This window comes from Salvia hispanica, chromosome 3, assembly GCF_023119035.1.
Source record: "Salvia hispanica cultivar TCC Black 2014 chromosome 3, UniMelb_Shisp_WGS_1.0, whole genome shotgun sequence".
Classification (NCBI taxonomy): domain Eukaryota; kingdom Viridiplantae; phylum Streptophyta; class Magnoliopsida; order Lamiales; family Lamiaceae; genus Salvia; species Salvia hispanica.
The window spans coordinates 39657025-39682833 of record NC_062967.1 but is presented as its reverse complement, the minus strand read 5'-3'; the positions used below and the strand labels follow the sequence as shown (position 1 = coordinate 39682833).

The 25809-nt window shown below is 33.6% G+C and overlaps 2 protein-coding genes, 4 non-coding genes and 1 pseudogene across 8 annotated transcripts; 6 read left to right on the top strand and 1 right to left on the bottom strand.

Moving 5' to 3' along the window:
- Positions 1-1113: 1113 nt before the first annotated feature.
- Positions 1114-11591, top strand: LOC125214771 (protein ENHANCED DISEASE RESISTANCE 2-like). Of its 3 annotated transcripts, none has more exons than XM_048115922.1 (24): positions 1114-1369; positions 1533-1664; positions 1756-2013; positions 2308-2382; positions 3642-3695; positions 4615-4680; positions 4814-4917; positions 6154-6218; positions 6299-6415; positions 6587-6627; positions 6737-6837; positions 7259-7354; positions 7716-7780; positions 7868-7939; positions 8085-8240; positions 8728-8957; positions 9030-9069; positions 9163-9317; positions 9430-9531; positions 9691-9735; positions 9817-9957; positions 10476-10571; positions 10969-11070; positions 11314-11591. In XM_048115922.1, the coding sequence occupies exons 3-24, from the start codon at positions 1870-1872 to the stop codon at positions 11434-11436; spliced, it is 2190 nt and encodes a 729-aa protein (XP_047971879.1). In that variant the 5' UTR covers positions 1114-1369; positions 1533-1664; positions 1756-1869; the 3' UTR covers positions 11437-11591. The 3 variants fall into 3 exon arrangements, with proteins under 3 accessions (XP_047971879.1, XP_047971876.1, XP_047971878.1); XM_048115919.1 differs by having other exon boundaries at positions 6296-6415; XM_048115921.1 differs by having other exon boundaries at positions 1530-1664; positions 6296-6415.
- A 209-nt stretch (positions 11592-11800) lies between these two features.
- LOC125210143 lies at positions 11801-12768 on the top strand (annotated as a pseudogene).
- Positions 12769-14483: 1715 nt separating this feature from the next.
- LOC125217195 lies at positions 14484-14565 on the top strand. The gene has a single exon (XR_007175615.1). It is a non-coding gene; the product is annotated as a small nucleolar RNA Z199 (small nucleolar RNA).
- An 81-nt stretch (positions 14566-14646) lies between these two features.
- On the top strand, positions 14647-14724 carry LOC125217166. Its single transcript, XR_007175586.1, has one exon. It is a non-coding gene; the product is annotated as a small nucleolar RNA SNORD18 (small nucleolar RNA).
- Positions 14725-14782: 58 nt separating this feature from the next.
- Positions 14783-14868, top strand: LOC125217198. The gene has a single exon (XR_007175619.1). It is a non-coding gene; the product is annotated as a small nucleolar RNA U54 (small nucleolar RNA).
- Positions 14869-14915: 47 nt separating this feature from the next.
- On the top strand, positions 14916-15012 carry LOC125217202. The gene has a single exon (XR_007175622.1). It is a non-coding gene; the product is annotated as a small nucleolar RNA R64/Z200 family (small nucleolar RNA).
- A 168-nt stretch (positions 15013-15180) lies between these two features.
- LOC125212402 (bifunctional pinoresinol-lariciresinol reductase-like) lies at positions 15181-16897 on the bottom strand. The gene is made up of 4 exons (XM_048112569.1): positions 16542-16897; positions 16165-16405; positions 15527-15730; positions 15181-15407 (listed from the first exon to the last, which is right to left on the bottom strand). The coding sequence occupies exons 1-4, from the start codon at positions 16869-16871 to the stop codon at positions 15244-15246; spliced, it is 939 nt and encodes a 312-aa protein (XP_047968526.1). The 5' UTR covers positions 16872-16897; the 3' UTR covers positions 15181-15243.
- Between the last annotated feature and the right edge of the window lie 8912 nt (positions 16898-25809).

Below are 25809 nucleotides of genomic sequence, written 5' to 3'. Positions count from 1 at the left end.
TCATTCTCTAATGAGTTGGTCTTTTTTGCACTAATTAAAATCTAATCATCATGATTAATATTTAATCATCTCAGTGAATGATATTAATACTATGCATAATCATTATGAACAATACGCTCAAGTTAATCGATGTGTTTTGTTTGTCTGAGATTTTAAGAAAGTGGCTTTATATAATTATTAGTACTATAAAATAGGAGGAAAAATAGAGAAAATAAGTGAAAATAAAATAAGATACATAATAAAGTAAAAGGAGATTAAATTGTTTGACTTTTTATTAAAATAATGAATGACTATTTAACCTGAAACGGTTCGAAGAGATATACGAATCGATTGTCTAGAACAAAAAGAGCATTGTATATATTTTATGTAAGTAATTCTGTTTGGGGAAGGTAACTCACTTCATAGTTCACTCTCGTTTTCAAACTAAATTTAGTATTTTAAATTGGGTAGCTGCTTCATCATTATATAATTTGCAATCTTAAAATATCTAAATCCTTTTACCAGATGTAGTAACGTTGATTTTATAGCCTAGAGAAAAGGTCAGACCAACCTTAGATACCATCTCAAGAGCCATTTTTTGACTCTACTACACATGATTTGAATAATATGCACGCCGTATATACCAAATTAAACTGGTTTTAAATGTACAACTATTAAAGTAGAAAAAAGTAATGAGTGGATTGGATAGTCCATTTTTTAAAATAAAAAGTTTAAAAAATTTATAATTTTTAGGAACATACTAAAATAAAAACAATTATACTAGTGTTATTTTTTAGGAACGAGATAGTACAAAATAATTCTTATATTACAAAAAGGAAAATGAGTGATGGGATTTTTTAGGGGAATATTTACTCATACTCGACACTTATTATGAAAGGAAATTTAAAATTTTAAATCCAACTCCCATTAATAATTAATACTACAAATATTTTAAGAAAATAATCCCTACGAATAAAGACAAACAACATCCACAGTCAATTCTCGACTTTAGAATTTAAAAACATTTTCTGTTGTTATTCAGAAATAAAAGTCAATAAAGAAAAATAAAAAAAAAACTCCAAATATATTTTGGTATATTCTATTTTTAAATTTGATTGTTATTTTCCTCTCCATTTCAAACTCTCCTTCAATTTCAACTTGCCGGCGTTAGTCTTTATTATTCGGTGGCCTGAAACATATTCAGATCACTAACTGTAAAATTAACTTCCCTAATTTTCTCTCTCTTCCCCTCTCCCGCTCTCGTCTGTTTCTCTCTCTCTCTCACACAAACACACGCACTTGTTCATCACGCCAGCAATCAATTGCAGATGTGCCTGTGTTAATTGGCGAAGTGGTGAACTCTGAAGATTCTGGCACGGGCGTCACTACTGTATTGCTCGAATCTCCCTCTCTCTCTGTTTGTTATTTTATTTGTTGGTATTTTTCTCGTATATGACGTGCTGGAATGTATGCATTATACCTGCTGCCTGGCTTCACATTTTCTCAACTCTAATCTTTTGAGTTGATGCTTTTTTTGGAATTTGCTGAAGCAGATCGCTGCTGTTGGAGGCGATCGATGATCAGTTGGTGCGGGTTTGGCAGGAATTGCGGCCAATTTTGTGTTTATTTGGTGTAATTATCTTTTGTTAGGTGCAACTGTTCAACATTGATTCCGTGAGATAGAGGTTAGTTTTTTCTTCTTCGGCGAAATCAAATTTCTTCAGTTTACTGAGATCGGGACCTTTCCAATTTTATCTACGGTATATGATCCTTTAGGAGTTGCATTGGCTTGATTAACTTTCTAGAAGTGAGGATTAGCTCGGAGTTTTCGGAACTGTTTTGAATTTGCTGCTGAAACTTTGAAGAGCAGAAGAAGACATACTTCCAGAGATGTCAAACTCGAAGGTGGTTTATGAAGGATGGATGGTGAGATACGGCCGCCGGAAGATTGGAAGATCATTTATTCACATGCGATATTTTGTGCTTGAGTCTAGGTTGTTGGCGTATTACAAGAAGAAGCCCCAAGACAATGTGGTAAATTTCATTTGTAACGATTATTTCCCCTTTATATGTAGTGTTTCTAATTGGAGGTGTTGGAGATTGTGAGTTCTATGATATGAACTCCTCACCCTCTACCAAGAAGGATCATATGCTAATGAATCATTTAAGATGGCTGCAGTTCGAACTTTAGAGGATATCCTACTGTCTAGTTCATATGACTTGGAGCTACCTACTTTTCTCATTTTTAGAGGGAAACTATTTTCCATTTCTATTGATTACAATCACATGGAACTTATTTTATGTTGCTTCTCCTTTTCGTGTGGCAAGGTGCCGACCAAGACGCTTCTTATAGATGGAAACTGTAGGGTGGAGGACCGAGGACTGAAGAATAATCATGGTCATGTGAGATAAAGTTCACATTTTCTAATCTTATATATACTCTTACTGAATATTACCTTGTAGCATTATCTTGTGATTTAAAACAATGTAAACAGTAGTTACTGTTTCACTCTAAAAGGAGACAGGCCAAATATAGAGTGGTGCATATCGATCTTGGATCGTTTTGTTCAACATATCATTGTTTCAGTTATCGTGAGCGTTAATGCAGTTCAGTTTGTTGATCTCACATCGCCAAACTTGAGTCCTATTTCAAAAATATAACATGGGTTTCAAGTTTCATTTTTTATAGTCCAGTTACTAATACTTGCTGAAATATTGGCGTGCGAGGAATTCCTGCTATAAGATGCATTGGTTCTTCAGTAGAGAAAATGTAAAATTGTAAATTAATTTGATCAATAGATATAAACTCATTTAAGAATGACTTGAAGATTCCTAAAAAGAAAGAAAAAACAAAAGAATCAGACAACAGACTCAAGACCTACTCATTCCATGTTCACTGTTTTAACTTGTCTCTATGGAATGTGGACATGTATGGTTGAATACTTGTATTCACTAAAGAAAAGGGAGGAGCATGTTGTTAGGAATTGTGTTTGAAAATATTAATGAAAAAGAGACAATACTGTAAGTGTCATATTCTAGGTAATTAGTGTTCACTGAATGCTTGCGATGAATTAGTCATGATTTTGATGGCACTGGATTAATAGCTTATGATATCTCTTAGCAGTCAAGCTTAGAGTTGGGCCTTATAGGGTATCATATTGTGGTACTGAATCCTAGCTCTCTGTAGATCACCATCACATCCCATTTTGTTTTCATGGTGCCCTGAGAGTGTGAATTCACTTCTTGTTTTGGATCATAATTATGCACTGTTGGAATGGTAATGGGTGAATACTGGATAATTTACTTGATTGGCTTTTAATAAATAGTACTAGTATGCAGCATATTTAGCCACAAACCAACAATTTTTAAACAATAGAAGTCTATTGTTAGTATTCCAAGCTGAGTCCAACATCAGGTGTAATTATTTACTAGCTAGGTTTACTATTTCTGATCTATGTTTTTATTACTTGATCGTGAAATGCTGCCTTTTGTCCCAGTTCTCCAAATCTATTGGCCTTTTAAGATCATTCTTTTGGTACATATGCACTAATTGATTTGAATACATGTGATAGTTTTGATGTTTTAACTGTTTGTATTAATAAAAGCTGTTCAGAAATACTTTTGGCTGGTGCCTATTTTTAACATGCTCTGGTGTTTGGCAGATGGTGTACGTTCTGTCTGTATACAACAAGAAAGACAAATATAATCGAATCACAGTACGTTACTTTTGCATCTGGAGATATTTGCTGCTGTTATATTTGGTTAAAATTATTATGCTGCCAGTGTGTCATTAGGAATCCTATCATAGTATTCTTTTGCATACATGTAAGAGAGCCTTTGCTTTAACATACATGACATGAATCTTTCATTTATTTTCCCCTCATATTTTCTTACCTTTTTAAATAATTATGAATTATGATGTTCTCTTTAAGCATATTTTCAGTACTAGTTTTGTAAGTTCAGACTTTTACTGTCTCTGTCTTTACATCTGGTATGCCATTCACTAAAATGATTTTCTGGCAATTTAGTTTGTTAAGATGGCATGGGCAACCTGATAAGTCCTTTAGAATATATTCTTAGTTAAAGCTCTTTGAATATGAGATATTCTTAGCAGCTAGAACTTCAATGAACAAGACTAGATTTATGAATAAACATGACATAACTTGCATGGGACAAACAGAATTTTTAAAAGGAGGATGTGATGCTTCTGGTTTATTTGACGTTCTAGCAATGCTTGTAAGGGCTGATTTCGGCCAAGTTGTTTAAGGACACAAGAATGTGAATGAAGTCAACATTGACATGCACGAATTAATATAATTGTATGTTGTGAGCTCTCTGGATTTTGTTTGAATTTGCTCCCTGTGGTTCCTCATACAGCATCCCAGATTCTATCAACAAAATTTATCCAATGTGTACTCTAAAATAAAACGACAAAGTTTTATTATTAAAAACTTGGGTATGTTGTAATCCCAAAAAAATAAAAGTGGTTATAACTGCAATGTTTTAAAAGTCATATGACAATTGCAAATATAGGTAAGCAATGTGCTATTTCCAGCAATTAACTTTGTAATCTTTGCTGGGATCTTAGTTCTTTGTGAATTCACGTTGTGGTAAATATTGATAATCGTGGTCCAGATGGCAGCTTTCAACATTCAGGAGGCACTGATTTGGAAAGAGAAAATTGAATCTGTTATTGATCAGGTTTCTTCTATCTTTTGACTCCTCCAGTATTTGCTATTTTGCTATTATATCACTGTTGAATTGACTTTTCTTATAAGACACCACAGTATCATTTAGTTGGTGAAAAAACTGACATATAGTTCTCGACATGCAGCATCAAGAATCTCAAGCTACTAATGGTAACAAATACGTTTCTTTTGAATATAAATCTGGTGTGGATAATGGGAGGAATGCTTCATCATCAGAACATGATAGCCAGTAAGTGTTTTCTGAAACAGGCTTTGTTAGCTTTGGTGTGTGTTTTCTGATTGAGGCTTCTGTTAGCTTCATCGGCATAACATGATTGTCAGCAAGTGGTTTCTGATTGTGGATCTTATGCACAGGCTTTCATTAGATTACATATCACTTAAGTAAGGCTTTTGTTAGCTTGCTCATGTAAAAGATAAATGTATTTCTACAATTTTGCATTCAATAATTGCTTTTCTAGATTTAGTAAAATCTTTCTTTAGGTTTTTGCTAAGCATGAGGGTAATTCAGTAGATGGTGGATGGTTTTGTATTGAAATGCTTTGCATCTGAGCAAGTATTATGCTTCACTGACAGCAATTGCTGGGCCTAAATTGTTTATGTTGCGTTGGTTTATTCGGATTTCCTTTCAAGAGACAAGGGAGCAGCTTTAGATGGCAGGGATATTGTTGCTTTGCTGGTTAATCATTGTAGCCATGGGCATGGTAAACTGCATGTCTCCCATGGTGATCGGATCTAAGCATAAGGCAGCTTCAATTGATTATGGTGATTGGATTTTTTTTAGAATTTAGTAGGCTTGTTCAATAAAGATGTCAAAAAAACTTTGAAAATCAATAATAATATAAACAACTGCGCTACATTCTGTCAATCCAAGTCAAACCAATCCATTATACTTGAACCCTTGAGCGTGCTTTTTCAGTGGAAACCAAACCATGGTTAAGTTTTGGCATGGTTCCTGAGAAAAAAGTTTGAGAATCCCCAAAGTTTGGCTAAGTCCTGAAAACGCCTGGATTATCATAAACCTTGCTGAGTATCAATTATTCCAGGTTCCGTGAAAATATAAGGAAATTGAATTAAGAATGTCAGTGTCTAAGTTTCTTCCTTTCTCCTGGATACTTCTTGCACTGTCATCCATTTAATCTGATCTTTTAGGCCTTTCGAGGGTCATTCTCCTCATTCTTCTCTTTCTTGTCCTTAACTAATTATATACTACACAGAACTATTCCCAAACTAATATTTTGATATTTTCTTTAAAAATCTTGTTCTATATCTTTACATCGATGAACTTCCGTTTGAGTACATTACTGTTGCTTTACGATACTCGTTGAGTATCTAAAATTTCTCATGCTATAGTTGAATTCTATGCCTAGCAAATTTTATTTCATATGTTGGAGGCTTCTGAGCTGTTATTTCTATGTCATTCTGATGCTTTCCCCTTTTTAATTTGTTTGATATTTTTCTTCTGCAGGTTTAGTGCTGCAGAAGATGATGATACTAATCGAAGTTTGTTACGTAGAACAACAATAGGAAATGGTCTTCCTTCTTCAACTTGTCAACTTGCTTCATAAATTTATTTCATGCTGAAACTTAACCACTAATTTTTCATGTAGCAGGCCCCCCTGAGTCCGTTTATGACTGGACAAAGGAATTTGATTCTGATTTGGCTAATCAAAATTCAAACAACCAGGCATTTTCTAGAAAGTATTGGCGCCTTCTCCAGTGCCAAAATGGTGTGTTGATGTTCATAACTTACGTCGAATTTGATAGATTTGCTGTCAAGTTTTACAAACCTTTTAGTGTGCCATGGGATAATATATGAAACAATATTATCTTGATTAATCGTTTTCTTTATAGGAAACTTTCTAACTCTCACGACTGTATTTTTATATGTGGACTTTTAGGTCTTCGGATATTTGAGGAGCTTGATGAAGTAGATATTCTTGTAAGAAAGTTTCTTTGTATTAATTGCCAACATATTGTTGAAGTGGTTTTGAATAGGCTTTACATGGATTTCTATAGAGTATGTGTTACCTACAAATTTATTTATGTAGCCAAAGAGCTGCAGTAGAGCAATGAAAGCTGTTGGGGTGGTGGAAGCAACCTGTGAAGAAATATTTGAACTAATAATGGGCATGGATACGACACGATGCGAGTAGGTCTCCGTCTCTTTTAAATTGGATTTTGAGAATTCCCAAGTTATGAACTTTTGTTGCATGTTGGGAGCAGTTTGTGATAGGTAATGCTCAATAGAAGGAAATGTTACAGTTTACATCAAGGAGGTTACTTTTATATTATTTCCTTGTGTCATATTTGCTATTCAAGAAAGTTACGATAGTGAAGAAAACTTCATGACTTGCTCAATTTTTTTATTTGGTTAAATCAATTTGTGTTTCTGTTCTGTGAATGCTGCACTTATTTTAATTGCAACCAGTATGTAGAGATGGTCATATTCTTTATGCAGCATACAAAAGGAAAAGTTCATCATGCCACAATTCACAATATCAATACAATGTGTAGAGCAGAACTAATAACCTTTGTTCTTCCACGTTAACAGAAGTGTATTATGCATGTAGGTGGGATTGCAGTTTCCAGTATGGTAGCTTAGTGGAAGAAGTAGATGGACATACAGCTTTACTTTACCACAGACTTCAGTTAGATTGGTTCCCAACGTAATGTGCCCTTATCATATCTTCTTCTAGAATGTGTTAGTATTTACATTACATTTTCTTCAGTGCCGTTTCCTGAGCATTGGTTTAACTGAATGTAGATAAAGCTCCTTCTTAAAGATACTATACTCAGCCGTTTTCTTAATTTCTCTATTATTTGCTAGTTAGCCAAATTTCTTTCAGCAAATAAAATTATGTCTTTGTCTCTTTTTATGGTGGCATTATATGGATTTTATAGTTCAATGATCTGTTCCCTATTGAAAGACACAACTCATTTGTCACAAAAATCCTGTGCATATATTCTTTGAACACATCTGCAAGGTACACCAGAAAGAATCCTTACAAATATTGTAACCCATTACAGGTTTGTATGGCCTCGTGACCTTTGCTATGTGCGCTATTGGCGTCGGAATGATGATGGGAGTTATGGTAAAAGTTTTAGTGCTTTCCTTCCTCTTTTATGTGCTTATAATATTTAGTGCAAATCTCTCTGTTTTAATCCATGTTACTTTGCAGTTGTGCTATTCCGTTCTAGGGAGCATGAGAATTGTGGCCCTCAACCTGGATTTGTGCGAGCTCATATTGAAAGTAAATTCAGCTTAGCTTTATTAGTATATAAACAGCTGTTTCTTGAATCAATTCTCAAGCCATGTTGTCTATACTAATTGAATCTTTTTACAATTTTCATTTTATGTTATAGTCATGCTGTAAGATTTACCTGAACCAATTGCAGGTGGAGGATACAATATTTCACCTCTGAAACCTCGTAATGGGAGGCCCAGAACACAGGTCCAACATCTTATGCAAATTGATCTAAAAGGCTGGGGAGTGGGTTATGTATCATCATTTCAGCAGCATTGTCTCCTTCAAATGTTAAATAGCGTTGCTGGTGAGATCTCTTTTTATGTGATTTAAATTCTTGAGATGTACTCCCTCCGTCCCTGTAAAGTATGAACATTTGGTTCAACAGGGGTTTTAATGTATAATTGGTAAAGTAAGAGAGAGAGAGATAAATGGTAATATAAGTAGTGTAGTGTAATGGTATAAGTTTTAAATAAAATGATGCGTAGGGGTAATGTGTTGTTTAACTATTCCATAATTAGAAAATTAATACTTTTCAGTGACAGATTAATAAAGAAATAGTAGTAGTTCATACTTTTCAGGGACGGAGGGAGTAGCAGATATTGTCCTCTGCACTTTTGGATCTATTTTTTCACTGTAGCCAAATTAAGTTTAAAATATTTATAAAAAAAGATAAAGACACTGATGCTTCAACTATGAGCTATATCTCTTTTCTTGACCCTGATCTTTAATTCTTTTGTATGAATTTGGTTTGATCTCTGTAGATATGATTTTTGTTTTCCTTCTGTATTCAGGATTGCGAGAATATTACTCTCAAACTGATGAAAGACCAGTTGCTCCTCGGATCCCTGTTATGGTTAATATGACATCAATATCCAGCTCTTCAAAGAGGAGTAAGAAGCTCCAGTCATCTTCTGCTCACCATCGCAGTCCTTCACTTGATCAAATACATGCAGCAAACAGAAATGCTGTTTTAATGGATGAAGACTCTGATGAAGATGAAGATCTCCAGGCAGATCAAGAGGTTCACATAATACTTATGTGTCTATAGCATAGTTAAGGTTTATACTGAAGTTTTGGTTTCTGTAATCTATAGGCTTTGTCGTCTGCCTTTGAAGTTGAAGACAAGAGAACTGGTATATATCTACTTTAGTGATTGTCCAAGTGATATGGAATTATGATAATGTTGCGCTGCAATTCATATGTAATGTTTTTCTTTTATTCATTAGGCCATGAAGAAGAGTCTACAGACCAAATAGATTTATCCATCTTCTCTGGTAACCTTCGACGTGATGATCACGATAAGGCTCGCAACTGTTGGACATTGTCTAATGGAAACAACTTCAGAGTCCGGAGCAAGCACTTCTGTTATGACAAATCAAAAGTAATAATACTTTCTTGTTTGTTGCAGTTGCAGATACATTCTGATTGCAGTCTAGGCTGCCTAAATTTGTTTAACAAAAAGTCTAATTGAATTTCTGCAACACTTTCTGAAGATTCCTGCTGGCAAACATCTTATGGATCTAGTTGCTGTAGATTGGTTTAAAGATACAAAAAGAATGGATCATGTAGCTCGACGCCTGGGTTGTGCAGCTCAGGTGAATTTCTATGGCTGATTATCTTGTCATTATTAGATCTGAATTCCTTTCTGATAATGCAATTTTTTTTCAAAGGAATTGCTTTTGCCTATTTGATTAAATTCCAGTTTGTTCATTCTTGCTCTTGATATATAACCAATATTATGTCTTTCTTTTTAGGTTGCTTCAGATAAAGGACTTTTCTCTATCGTGTTTAATCTTCAAGTGAGTTGACTATGTTGCTGAGTTCTGTCATATTTATTTTGTTTGTTTGTTTGTACAGCTAATGAGAATATTCCCTCCTAGGTACCTGGATCGACACACTACAGCATGGTATTTTATTTTGTGTCCAAGGAACTAGTACCAGGATCTCTTTTGCAGAGGTTTGTCGATGGAGATGATGAGTTCCGCAATAGCAGGCTGAAGCTTATTCCATCAGTACCTAAGGTAGCTTTCTTCTGCCCATTTTGCATGGGAATTCCAGTGCCCATTGATAAGGAGCTACTAGTGCGTATTCACTAATGCTAAAAAAGTTTTTTGAAGCCAACTATGTTAGATTTTGTGGAGCTAATACTTCTTTGAGCCACTACGGCTTTTGATGCTATAACCAGTAGTAACATATAACTAAATATTCATGTTGTCACCGTAATTCTGATGCGAAAAAGAAAGAAAAGAGAGCTTATAAAGATCTGTATATGTTAGTAGTTGAAATGTCTGTCTGCCTATGTATAGATACTCATACATATATGCAAGTCATTCTGTTCCAGAAAAACCTTCTACGACTTCCTTTTCATCATGAATGTCTGCTCACAATTTCCAGGACTCACATGATAACCTGAAGTAATCAGAATTTCACATGTCTGAAACTAGGAGTCCTTTTACTGATTTCATAGATTTAAAACTCTTGTTCTTGTTTCAATGCAATCCATGTCATTCTAATTTTTACTAAATTGCAAATCACGCAGGGTTCTTGGATTGTACGCCAGAGTGTTGGCAGCACCCCTTGTTTATTGGGGAAAGCAGTTGATTGCAACTATATACGTGGTCCGAAGTATTTGGAAGTAAGACCGTTTTCTGTACTTTTGGGGCTTGTGTAATACCTTAAGGATTTATAAGTTGATAATTTGGTGAGTTGATAATTTAGTGAATAGAAGGTGGGAGTAGGATACAATAAAATTATGATACATCTATTATTCACTGTGCATTTAGAAGAAAGAGATGATAAATCATATCCCATGTCATTAGTGGCATAAATAAATTGCAGTTAATCACTTTAAAGTCGAAACCAAAACAATCAAGGGGCTTTGGGTTATCCACCTATTTGAAATCAAGACAATTAAAGTTGGATCTTAGAAATCCACCCTATCCATCACAGAGGCCGTAGCATATACTTAGAGCAAGGTTGCAGGTGGACATTTCTCATCTGATTTCACCACTGTGGTTTTTAATTTTTTGTAGGTTGATATCGATATCGGTTCCTCCACTGTGGCAAATGGAGTGCTGGGCCTTGTGATTGGTGTTATTACGAGCCTTGTGGTCGACATGGCTTTTCTTGTACAGGTATTCAAACTCATCTGACAATAGCTCATATAATCTTGGGAACAAACTTATATATAGCTCATATAATCTCAAATGTTCACATGAATGTGTCCAAGAAATCATCAGCTAGCTCACACGGATTATAGGATTATGACGGATTGAAAATGTCAAGAACTAATATAACTTGTAACCATAAATTTTGTGCGACGAAATTATGTTGATATATACTGCTAATGTGATTTTGTGAATTGGTGCAACGGTCAGGCAAACAGTACAGATGAGTTGCCGGAGCGGTTGATCGGTGCTGTGAGAGTGTCTCATATAGAATTATCATCAGCTATTGTGCCGGTGCTGGAGACGGATTCTTCAGATTCACAGAAAACGTAGTGGATTATACGATGTATAAATGATATTGTTATCCAAGTGCATATATTACTACATTCATTTAATATTCAATACCTACAACTCTCTCATGTAGAAATTATTTTTCCTGACAATTGAGTTCAATACAGTGAAATTAATTGTCTTGATATTATTTATTTTTTTTAATCAAAAACATCCATAGTAGACGGGGTTTAGGCAGACCCCCAACCTGTGAATAAAATCAAAATATAATATTTCAAAATGTGGTTCTAGCCCAAAAGTGACTAAGATTCAAAACAAGAACATGAAAAGATAATCTGAAGGTCCCACGAGTCGGGATCCTCAATGCTATCAAAACTAAACTAGAAACTAAATCAACAATAAGGGCATGATTGGTAGCTCCTATAAACCCACAAATACAAGTAAAAGGCCAAAAGAGGAAGAGTTATCTCATCTTCTCCACTGTTTGGTAGAGGCTGAAATTATCAGCAGACCCGGCAAAAAACTTTCGGATCTCATGGAATTTGAGATTAGAATCGGCGATTCTTGCAATTCACTATACCACAAATTTTGTAGTATTAAGTTATCTCCGTTTCGTCGACTTTGTGTTTTGGAGTTCTATGCCCAAATTGGCCTCCCTCTATCTCTACAAACACAGAGGAAGGCAGTACCACGCATTCATCTGAAGATCGATCTTCTGAAAGTCGTGAAAAAGGCGTCTAGCCTCGGCCTGCAGCTCCCTCTCGTCGTCCGATTCCCCGATGTGCTGCAAAATAGGCTCGAATTGATTCAATCAACGATCGAATCGCGCGGCTACGACGCACATTTTCAGGGGGTTTACCATGTGAAGAGCAATGAGGACAGGTTTGAGGTGGAGGACATCGTTGAGTTCGGGTCGGGCTGGAATCCGGATCCAAACCGGAGCTTCTCTTAGCGATGAGCTGCCTCTGCAGCGGAAGTCCCGACGCGCTTCAGATCTGCAACGGATTCAAGGATGCAGGGTGCGTTTCTCTCGCGCTTGTAGTGAAGCAATTGCACTTTAATTCCGTGATCGTGCTTGAGGAAGAGGATGAGCTCGACGTCGTGATCGATGCCGGCCGGAAACTGGGCTTCCGCCCCATGATTGGCCAGCGCGCGAAGCTGCGGATGAAGCACGCCAGTCATTTCGGCTCCACCTCCGGCGAGAAAGGTAAATTCGGCCTCACGACTGCACAAATTCTCCGAGTTGTGAAGAAATTAGGGGAATTTGAGATGCTCGATTGGCCTCCAATTACTGCAGATTTGCAAGGAGGATGGAGGGCAAAGGGGGCATTTCCATTCAAAAAGGAAGGGCATATAAGTCATGACAGTCATTAATATACTTTTTCAGTGGAATGACTAATGGCTACCAAATGATATATTAACTCACAAAATATTTCTACCAAACACCATCTTAACAATGATTAGCTATTTAAAATCATAGGAAAAGCCACTATATGAGAACTTCATAAACCTAACCATTTTCTACCAATCATGCCCTAAGTATGAGACAAGTGTAAAATAAGAGCTACTATAGAATCCCATAAATGGCTGGAAAATGCACTGTGCGAGTTCCTTCTTCAATGTTTGGTAGTTTTTGATTTTTTTAGACGACCTGGTAAAAAAATGTCGGATCTTTCAGGAATTGAGATTAGTTTCAGAGATTGAGGCATTTCACTATCAGAGATAATTCATGGTATAAGTTTTTCTCCGCTTCTCCGATAAACGGATTTGGATCATTATACCAAATTTGCCCTCTCACTTTTCCACATCTACCAGCATATACCCACGACAATCCGACCAGGAGGAGGAGGCACTCATTCGGGGCGACGAATTCAAAATGGACAGATCCATATGAGGGCAGCGAAATCAACTCGGCAAAAGGGGTTTAGCACGGCAGAGCACGTCTTGCATCGGAGCGGCGCGTAGGGGAGGATTTGCAAATCCACGTGGGGGCGGATCGACTGGATTGAGGCTGCGATTGGGATCACGCACTTGGACGCCTCCGCCTTCGATCGCGGCCAATTCAGACACGTCATCCGGACTCCCTCGATTCCCTCTGGTTCGGTTTGAGCTAGTTCCGGCGCGGCCATTGATGAAGCAATTGGGGTGGTGGTAGGTTGGGGAATGCGAAATCGGAGGGGATTCTGGTGGTTAAGGGAAATTGGGGGTTTTCTGGATGAGGGTTTTTGCAGTTGGGAGGACCCAAAGGCGATAGAGAAGGGGGCGAAGAGAGGGAGGGAGAGGCAGAGGAGGGGGATGAAGGAGGGGGGTGTGAAGAGAGGGAGTGAGAGGCAGAGAAGGGGGGCAAGGGAGAAAGGACGGAGGGCAAGGGAGTCATTTCTCTTGAAAAAGGAAGGCCATATATGGCATCACAATGTTTAATTTTAGTATCCAGTATAATGACTTAGGGCTACCAAACAATAGATTAAGCCAAAAACGATTGCTACCAAACGCCATTAAAAACAAGATTAATTATCTAAAATTCTTGTAAATCAGTTATCTGAGAAATTGATAAAAGCCCCAGATTGCTACCAATCATGCCCTAAGGTTAAAATCAATCCACATCATTTTAGCATTAGCTTCACCCTTTCAACATATTATTTTTATTGTTTTTATTTTTGGATGTAATGTAATGTACACCGACACAAATATAATTGACTTTTCGATTTTCTAATGTGTCCTTATAGAATGATTTCTATCAATTGAATTTTTTAGACATCAATTCTTTCATGAATTACATCCAAATTTCAGTAAAATTTTGCATATTAATAGTCCAAATTATCATTTTGGATAGTCACATTTAAAAAATAGATTTTTTTTTTCTATATTCTTTATTAAAACTTCAGCTACTGTATAATATAAACGCCGCCTCTCGATTTAGGGTTCACAACGGCTCTCGCGCCGCTTCCTGCCTATATATACTGCTGAATTCTCTCGTCAAACCGCATCTACTTCGCATTCAGCCACCGCCCGATCTAGGTTTCTTCACCCCAAATTATTTTCATTTTATTTCTGCCTTCTTGTATCGGCTTGTTTGTATTTCACACTCGAAATCATTTGATGAGAAAATTAACTGCAACAATATGATCGGAATATTTTCTATGATTCCTAGTATTTAAGTCTCTGATGATTTCTCATTTCTCAATTCCATCACATTGATTTCCCCCTTTTTTCCTACTAATATTTTTCATTATTTTTAAAAAGGATTTGAAGGAGATATGATGATTGCATTATTTGGTCCGTGTTTCTGAACTAACCCTGACTGATAAACCTTTCCAAACCTCTGATCTCCTAATCCACATACACTATTATTGTATTTTTATTTTTACAAATCGCCAATTTTTTCTATAGCTCTGTGATTATCTGCCTACTTTTTAGGCGATATACGCTATTCTGATAATCATCATGTGGAACAACTTTTCTACTATGAGAGCTGCCTGTTTCTATTAAAATTGTGTCTTTGTTTTTATTAAGCTTTTTCTACTCTGCTGTGATGATTTATGAAATAAATTCACATGTCAGACTTCAGAGATTATTTATAATCTATGAGAAGACTATTTCATGATTCCTGAGCACAATTAAGACATGCATAAAAAACAATTTGTTACGAGAAATTTAAATCCTTGTGTTTTGCAAGTTTTTATGTCTCAATTTGATTTAAACAATTTTGATCTATTTGATAATCCTCCTCCAATTCGCCAAACAGAAATAAATAAAACTTGTTAGAACCTGGAATTCATTTATTCCTTAGATCAAAGACAAATTGTCGTAATAATTTATTTATTTTATGTCACTGTATTTGGGTATAAATTAGACATAACGTTTGAGATAATCTTCCACTGCAGTATAATTGACATGAGGGTAGAGATGAGAAGCTTCTTCTCCTTCACTTCCTATTTCAAAATTCGTAAGACATCCCTCATACAATACATCGTGGTAATGCCCTAATCCAACTTGCTGTCCATAATCAAGATCTACAATCAAATTGAACATTACAAACAATTAGCAACCTTTACCTTGTTTGTGTGACACAATTCTCCAATTATAGTTTGTGGATACAATTTTGAAAATTTGAGTTGGGCAAATAAATCACCTTTCATGGAAGCTAAGAAATCTTCTTTGGAGATTGTAATCTTGTCCAATTCTTTCCCAATTAGCTTTTCCCATATGCTCACAACTTCTCTCTGAGAAAGAATGTTTTTGGGAGGCCTAATATATAATGTCTTATTGAGTGTTCTTGGATCATCGATTGTCTTTATGGTGTAGCTTGCTACGTCATCTTCAACTACATATATTGCTATACACAAAACACAATTAGTCAAATAACAATATATGGTTAATGGTAAATTGCCGAAAAAACTATGAAATTTTGGTTCGTCTAACAACTTAAAAAATCAGATGGAAAAATCATTAATTTTGGATTTATTTTTAGTTATTTCACGGCTAAATAATATGACTGCTTGTCGTGTAATAAATTGGTGTTTTGTTTCAACCAAACGTAGCCATTTGTTTATGAATAGACAATATCAATTAACTCATTCATGGTGATGTCTACATATGGTTTCTCGGCTTCACCAATAGATGCAATTCCACTTAAATTTTATGGCATAGGTTATTTTGAACAAATTTAAATTTCATGTGTTTTATGGCTGTTTTTTAGCAATTTACTCAATATAAATGTTAATGTGAAGATAAGAATAAAATAAGAGCGGAGGGGTTTGAACTCTAGACCTTTTTTACGGCCATCTCCGTGAATGACCACAGAGTCTGTTGATGGAAGGATTTTACCAAACTGACACAAACCTCCAACAAAATAGCCCGCGAAACAGTTAGCTGAAACATATGTGTACGGAATCCCAGCTTCTTCAATGGCTTTCCTCACCACCATTTTGTCTTGAAACATCACATTTCCTGGCTCCGTCGCCTTCTCCATCCTCGCCGGATCTGTTCCGAATTCCGATGGCAAAAACCTCTATACACATAATTAACAGTGAGTCCTACTTTTATATAGTACTACTACTATTATTTTAATAATAAAAATATGAGTTGAATATACATAATCCATTTATCAAAATAGTAAAAATAAAATAAAACATTTAACTATGGACCTTGACATTTCCAGCCTCCTTGATTGCTCGAACAAGGTTGAGCTGCAGCATGATGCTGTGGCTCCGAATGTGGACCCCGGAAACGGCGCAGATGACAACATCGACGAGCTTAACAGCTTCTACAAGGCTGGCGTGGTCGTTGAATGAGGCGGGGACGAGGTGTGCTCCTAGCATTTTGAAGGATATTAACATCTCCACTTTGTCTATGTCCACACCAATCTCGCGCCTGCTCAGAACGAAGGTTTCATGGCCTTCACGTAAACTTGCTTTCACCAGTCTCTTTCCGAGATAGCCAGTCCCCCCAACTATCAGCACTTTGCATTTCGCCATTTTCTCTCTATCTTTTTTTTTTTTAATATTTGGATTGGTAACAAAAGATTCTTGAGATTATGTATTTATAGATATAGTTCTTTGTGTTTTTCTTTCTTGCTTTTTTTTTTCTTCCGTCGAATTGGGACAATCCTTCAAGAGTACAATTCTTCTATTGACAAAAACAAAAATACCCACTAATTCAAAATTATGAAAATTTAAATTTTTTTCTGATAGTTGATAGAGTGCTATATATATTGTTATTTAATAAGTGAGTTATCATTTCTAATTTTCATGTCATTAAGTTTTCCATCAAGTTAGAAGACTAAAAAGTGAAAATGATGAGTACTCCTACAATTTTATAGATAGAAAATTAACCAAAACACTTTCAAGAAATATTTGAAACAAGACATCATCATCAAATTCAAAATTGAATAGCAACTAACAAAATTTGGGTGAAATATCTCTAATGTTTATAGGAAAAGTTCTCATTTGGTCATGTTTATAGGTTTCCAAGCAACAAAATTTGGGTGAAATATCTGTAATGTGTTGCATGAGATGGTAATACACCCAAATCAATTACTATTAATTTATATCTAAAATAGAAATAAAACCCATTAAATTTGCACCAACAACAAGCCAACCTTAGAATGATATCTTGAAATTAAAGAGTGGAAAAAATATTAAAAAAAGTTTGAATCTCAGCTTTGCTTCGACTTCTAGGTGTCGTTATGGAAGGCGTACAAGTTAGTTAAACAACCAAAACTATTCAAAACTAAATACTCCTCCTGTATTGCACATGGTGTTTGTGTAGTGCATAGCTCTTCACTTTGGACTTTGGAGTACGTAGGAGTAGTACATTTTACCACCCTCAATTATTTCCCCTTAGAAGTCTTATTTACTCTCTACACAAATTTTAAAAATATTTCTGAATTATCTCATTTGTGTAAAAATGTAGTGATGCACAAATTGTGTTGTTGAGTTAAAATAATAAAATGAAAAAGAATAAAGGAAACAAAGAGAAATAATAGTACTTACTTATTTTAATTAATGAAAACCACTACATTACGAATTGTCAAATTGAAGATATCATTTTCTACACAGGTTGGAGTTGGACAATTAAATTTTTGTGATTTACTACTATTCTGTTTTTTCCAACCTTATGGGATGACTAAATTTGATCAAATTTTATAATTTAAATGATTATACTGTAATGAATTGATTAGTTATGTTACGACTTACGAGTATAATTATATGGTTCTCATTTCTAACGAGGTACGTGTAAAGTTTAATATCCTAAGGTAGTAGTACTTTTTACTTGGTTGGCACACAATTTCAATTTTATTTAGGGAAAACTGCCATTAAAATCATGACTTTTTATTTATTTATGATTAATCTCTAACTTTCAAAAGTAATTAATGAGTAGTATAACTTATGTACCATCAACAATTATTAAAATTGTAATAACATTTTTTAGTATTTTGTACATTTTCTCATTATTGCTTCACCACATAATTAATAATAATAATAATAATAATAATAATAATAATAATTAATAATAATAATAATAATGTAGAACAATGCCAAATTTGTTTAGAAGTCTAAAAGTTAAGTTAAATGGTTAATGTATCGCAAATAGAGATTGACCAGAATAAAAAAGTTTAATTTGAATAATAATTTTCCTTTTAATATGTACTATATATTAGGAAATTCAACATTGATTTTCTTTCATAGGAAAACATCGACCAAAATAAATCATTTCTATCACAGATTCAACACCATGTGGTGTTAGAAAAAAGATCCACAGATGACAGATTGACTTTTATTTTCGAAGATGGAAAAATGATTAGGCAATTAAAGAATATCGTGGCCGTACTCTCTAGAAGTTTTTTTTATACATATTTTAGAAACCTAATAATTATAATGTATAAATGTCTCTAATAAGTACTCCATTAAATGTATAAAACTATAAAATTATATGATACTTCCTTTGTCATCTAAAAATAGAAATTCTTTTATTTTTGTTTGTTTTTTAGAAATTTTCTACTACTTCATTATTTTAGAAATATCTTTCTTTTTAATGAGTGGGCTCATTTCTCTCCAATATACTTTTCTTTCTGTATCTCTCTTACTTTACTAATTTTGTATTGAAAATAATATTGTTTCAAATGTTTTGGAAAGAGTATGTTTTTTTCAATAGACAGAAGGTCAATTACAACAGTGTCATGATTTTGTTACAGTGTTAAGTATATAAAAAATTATCTTCATATATTGTGCACCTTGGATGAAGAAAAAACATATTGTAAAAGTCATTTCCTTTAATATTGAATGAAAATCTACAAGAAAAAATATGCGAAATTAAACCCTCAAAAAATAAATAAATCCAGCCAACAACTAACTAGCTGATATTCACATAAAACTTTAACGACAATTGTCATATGAAGCACATTTCTTGTTACCTTTTCTTAAAATTAAAGAATGCAAAAAATATTTGACAAAAATGTTTGATAACGACTACAAAAATGCGTCCAAGTTACTCACGCTTTGCTGTTCATGATTTAAAATTTAGTTATACATTGAATGGATTCTAACATTACAAATTTATAGTGTAAGAAATACAAAATTTAAAAAGTTATGTATAGCTTTTGTGGTAGCTCTTTTATATCTTGAAGTAATTTTATAACTTCTACTTAGATGTTGTTATACTACTATTAACTTTTTTTTCCATTCAACCTAATAAATGTTACCGCTATGATTAAGGAATTAATTTTTCGATCAGCACTATAAGTGCACTTTGACTTTTTTTTGCCTAGAAACATTGAGCCCAATATTTGAACGACATGCAGAATTATCGTGGCCGTTTCTAGAAGTATAGGAGACCCATTTTATTAATAGAATGTTGAGTGGATCTTTGGAAGATTTTTTAGTAGGTTGGTTGTAGTTAAATAGTACTATCAAGATATCAAGAGAGGATATAGTCGAGTGATATGAGACTTGTTAATTAATTAAATGGTTAGTAGATTATCAGAGAGGATATAGTCGAGTGATATGAGACTTGTTAATTAATTAAATGGTTAGTAGATTATCAGAGAGGATATAGTCGAGTGATATGAGACTCGTTAATTAATTAAATGGTTAGTAGATTAATTTCTGCTTTTGGATATAAAGTATTCATCCCATCTCTTCTGCCTCACTCCTTAATATACCAATAAATTAAAACCAAGAATAATTACTGATCTGTCGATAATATGAGTTTGCATCTAATATGTCTCCTCGAAAACACTAAATAATCGATTCGAACTTCTTCAAACAACAGAAAATCTAAGATTCAAATTTTACCATTTCCCCATTTCCAAAATAGAGAAAGGGTTAAATTCAAATATAAGTATTTCTCAAGAATATACTGAAATGATTTTCCTTCAAACGATGTCAATATTTTTATTTCTTTCTTAAAATGAGAACCGATTCAAAAAATCAACCGATCTAAATTTATCTTTTTTAATAATTAAGTTATAATTGATGGCATATGTGATAACCGCTGAGTTCTCTTTTTTTTTTTCCTGCAGCATTATGGCAGTTAAATAATTAATTTTCCGAGTTATTACCGTTTTATTAATTCATGCGAGTTGTACTTTTTATTATACTATTATTTTCATTTTGGAGAGGTGAAATTTAACAATTTGGACGAATAATATTTTATTTTATTTTGGTATAACTATTACTTTTAACAATAAGGGAAAAACGTAGATGAAATGAAAATGAAAAATTTGGAATTGTTTTCGTAACACACGCATAGAATGATGAAAATATTTTTCTCGGTAGAAATTCTTAATTAGGAAACTGACGTTACTATTGGAATGCTGGGACAGACATGTTGTCGTGCTTAGAGAAAAAATCAACGATGTAAGCTTAGATCTCGTTTTCATCACTAAGTAATTGGGTTTAAATTACATTTCACCATTGTACCTCTCCTCACACATTTCTGGAATTATATCTCTTAAAAGCGATTAACGAGATATTTGCCAAAGATTAGCAAATTATAAGAAAAGAAAAAGTCCAAATCATCGGAAGGCCTCTCTTTTTCATTATTGTTGACAAATAAATTATTATGACATGGCTCTTAATTACATAGGTCAGCATGACGCAGAAATTTTAGTAATAAAAGTAACATTATGAGAAGATTATAACGAAATTTTAGTTATATATATATTCACGTGATAGTGATAAAATGCAAACTTATATATTGTACAAACTCAAAACTCCTCAACACAGCTTTAACACAGATGCAATACAATCAATACAGTGTAAAATTTCAAGATTTTAATGTCAACACAATAGTAATACAATATCAACACAGCATCAATCATTGACTATCGTTGAAATTCTGTTGACATTTTCCTGTTGATGTTTTTTTGTGATCTGTTGACATTTTTCAATGGTCCAAATCATAATTTTGAATTTGTACAACATTTAGAGTTTTTATTTGATCACACTCCTATATTCACATATATAATTACCTCAGTATGACATGCTTAAATAACAACTAATTATAAAGTTACAATATATTTTCAACTCATGCCGCCGTGTAGAACGTAAAATTCAAAATTATTAATGATATAAAGCAATATACATACATGAGTGGATTATGCAGTTGGATTTCCACATATTAGATTATAGATATAAACAGATGTCATTATAAACAGATTATTTTTACGTTATAGATATATATTGTTTAATTTTTTTATTATAAGTATATACGGAAAAAATAGTGGAATGTGGGTCCTACTTTTTTATATTAGTTTTATAATAAAATGTGAATGGAAAAAGGTTAGTGGAATGAGGAGCCTAATACCATTTGTGGAATATTTCAACCGGGACTCCTAAAGTGGGACACCCAAAAATGATAAACCGGGACTCTTAAAGTGGGACGGAGGGAATACTATTTATTACTTCATCCGTTTATTCATAGTTGAGTCATTTTACCATTTCGGGAAGTTTCTTCATAGTTGAGTCGTTTCCTTATATGGTAACTTTTTCCTCTCTCTTACTTTATTCTCTCTACTTTATTCACTTTATACTTTATTCTCTCTACCTTTTCCTCCCTCTTTACTTTTTTATCTATTTATTTAACACACCCAACATTCATTTCTAAAACTCCGTGCCGAAAAGTTCCGCCTCGACTATGAAAAAACGGAGGGAGTACTTCATCTGTCCTTGAAAAGTATGAACATTTGGTTCGGCATGGTTTTAATGTATAATTAGTCAAGTGTGTGTGTGTGTGTGTGTGTGAGAGAGAGAGAGAGAGTAGTGTTAGTGAAGAGTGAGCTCCACATTATTAGTAGTGTAGTAATGGTATAAATTGTAAATAAAATGATTTTTAGGGATAGTATGTTATTTGATTCTTCAAGTTTGACTGGGCACGAGTTTTAAGAAATGTAACAGAAAGTGAGTTGAAAAAGTTAGTCGGATGTGAGTCCTACTTTTAAAGGTTTTATAATAAAATGTGAATGAGAATAAGTTAGTGGAATGTGGGGTCCACTACCAAAAATGGTAAAAAGTGAAATATGACTAATTTTGTGGTTTAGATGGAGATGGAAAAATGTGACAAAATTTCAGGGACAGAGGGAGTACTTTTCATGGATAGACTAAGTTCACAAGTTAAGTACTTTCTCCGTGCCAACTAGGGATGTCAATCGGGCCAACCCACCGGGTTTCGGGCCAACCCTATTCGGGTTGCGGGTCTATCGGGTGCGGGCTAATCGGGTTGTATTTTCTTCGGGTTATAAAAGTTCAACCCTAACCCTAGAAGCTCGGGTTTCGGGCTAGCCCAGCGGGCTAATCGGGTTGCTATCGATAAAATTAACATGCGATCAATCCAATAAATAATGGTGAAAATTAGTTACATTTATAAAATGTAAAATATTTTATTATGATATATTTGAGATATATGCTTAAACTCAAACATAAACAACATCATATACTAATATTTGAGATTTATGCAAAACAAAACATAAACATCAAGAAATTTTAAAGCATGTTTTAGAAATTTAAATATATTTTTTAGTGAATTTGAAGTTTCTAATTAATATATCTATTATTATGTTAATAAAAATTTAATACTCCATTTATATATTTAATATATAAAATTGAAAGTTATTTTTTTAGTAATCTATATCATAAAATAATAAATGAAGTGTCGAATTAGAGTCAAACAGATAGAACAATAGAAATTTTATCGGGTTTTCGGGTCTGGCAGCCTAAAATTATCATAATCAATATTTGATAGTGTCTAATATTTAATGAATAAGATATGACAACACCTTAGTTTTAATCATAAATAGATCATATAACACGATTTATTCTGAAATAAATATGCATCTAATGTAAGACTAATATAATTTTCATTTATTAATTTGAAAACAATCAAAATGACTAGAAAATTTCAACAAAAATACTCCTATATAAAATTTTTAGTCAACTTCATAATATTCAATCACAAACAATTATAACAATCGAACGAAGGCTAAATAGAATAGCTCATATTTTTCCATCATTGTTAATATTATTTTTCTGTACTTTTTCAATTCAGCTGAATATTATATTAAATAACAAAAATTAATAGTTTTAATCAATATTTATAGTGTCCATGAATTAATAGTTTTAATTAAAAAAATTTATTGATATATAAAAATCAAAATTTAAAATTTAATTTTATAAATTAAATCTAATATTGAAATAAAGAAACAAAGTGGAGGATGAAAAAAGGGAAGAAGAATGATAATTTTGAAATAATATCAGATTTAGTACATAACTAAAATAATATCAGATTTAAACTGTTAAAAGTGTAAAAAGACCAAATTGCCCAAACCCCCCAAAATCCCTCAAAATGGCATTTTCGTCTCGAAACAGTGCAAAAGGACCGTTTTTGATATTAACCCTTAGTCCGGGACTACTGGTGATATTTTTAAAGTCCAGGGACCATTTTCGAGATAAACCCATAGTCCAGGGACCCTTTTTTAAGTTCACTCTATAATTAATTAATGGACATAGTAATTGAATCCAAGATGAATCCAATATACATATATAAGTGGGTATAAGTGGGGTTATGTTAGGTTGAGATTTTTTAGATTAATTAAGAATTGAGATTTATTTTCAGCCACTCATCCACAACATTTTTAAAATGTCAACTGCAAGTAGATTATTTCAACTCGGGGGGTATTATCGTCAATAGCCTGCATGTCAAATGTCAACAACTTATAGTTGACATAATTATATGTGTATAGTTGACATGAATTGTATATGTAGTTGACATAATTGTATATGTAGTTGACATGGATTGTACACATAGTTGATATTATATGTGTAGTTGATATGAATTGTACTCCCTCCGTTTCGCGGTAGTAGAGGCGTTTCTTTTCGGCACGGGATTTAAGAAAAATTGTGTTAAGTGGGTTAAATAAAGAAAGAATAAAGTAAAAATTGAAAAAGGTAGAGAGATGAAGAAAGAATAAATTAAGAGAGAGTAAAGTAAGAGATAAGAAATGTGTTGACTTTTGCTATAAAAGTAAATGACTCAACTACTATGGAACGTACCGAAATGACAAAATGACTCAACTACCGCGGAACGGAGGGAGTATATGTAGTTGACATTATATGTGTGTAGTTGACAAAAAAAAAATTAAATTTTTAAAAAATCATTTTTTTTACAAAAATAAAATTAAAAAAAGTATTTATTGAATAAAATGTACCATGAAATTACCATTCTGCCCTTTCATAATTAATTAATCTAAAAATATTTTTCACGTGGCAAATTCTGGACCACTCATTTAATAAAAATGAGTGGCTGATAATGCATCTCAATTCTCAATTATGCTAAAAAATCTCAATTGATCACAACCCTATATAAGTCCGTGTAAAAATATATTTTATCCTAGTCAACGTAAGTGAAAGGGAGAACTAAAATTTAAGGGCGTGCTTGGTAGGAATGATTAGGTCAGGGCAAATCTATATGGAAGGTTAAAATTTATTATATCAATGTTATTTTCTCCGAATTAAAAAATTTATTTTATATTCTTCTTTAAATGCCCCTACTTATTACTCCCTCCGTCCAGGCTAAGATGACACATTCCTTAGCCGGCACGGGATTTTAGGAGTTATTAGTTAATGTGTTTAATTGGAGAGAGAAAAGATGGGTGGAAGTATTAAAATAGAGAGAGAAAAGGTGGGTGGAAGTATTAAAATAGAGAGAGAAAGAAAGATGAATATTTTAATAGGGGTGAAAAAAAGTGATTGGGTATATTAATTGGAGAGAGAAAGTTCTAAAAAATGAAATGTTGATTGGGTATATTAATTGGAGAGAGAAAGTTCCCAAAAAATGAAATGTGTCATCTTAATTGGGACAAACTAAAAAGGGAAACGTGTCATCTTAAATGGGACGGATGGAGTAGTACAAATTCTGTTGTAAATATATTTTTGGCCCTCTTACATTAAATCCAGGCTCCGCACCTCAAGATTAGGTTATTGATTTTGGTGAAACAATGTTTATTGTAGCGTTTGGTAGGCAATATTGATAAGAAGCAAAGCCACAATTATCTCAGCTTGGTGTTGTTGAGTATAACAGTGTTGGGTGTGAGGCATGATTGGCTTAATCTGGTTGCTCAATGTGAAGATCGGGAGAAAGAGAATGGAAAAGGGGTGGTGGACTGCTGCCACTCTGAATGAATTGAGCCCTAGTCGACACTAAGGTTTAACCCTAGTCTCACCTCTCGCCTTAAACATTGCACCGATTCTAGTATTTTACAATATCGATACACCATAAAGAATAATTATTCATCACACATTCATGGAATTCAGTTTCACTACATTAATTTGCTTTACAACTCGCACTAAGGAAAAACAACCCCAAAATTCCCACTTCAACTATGAATCTTTGCTTTAAAACATGAAAATGTTGAAAAGG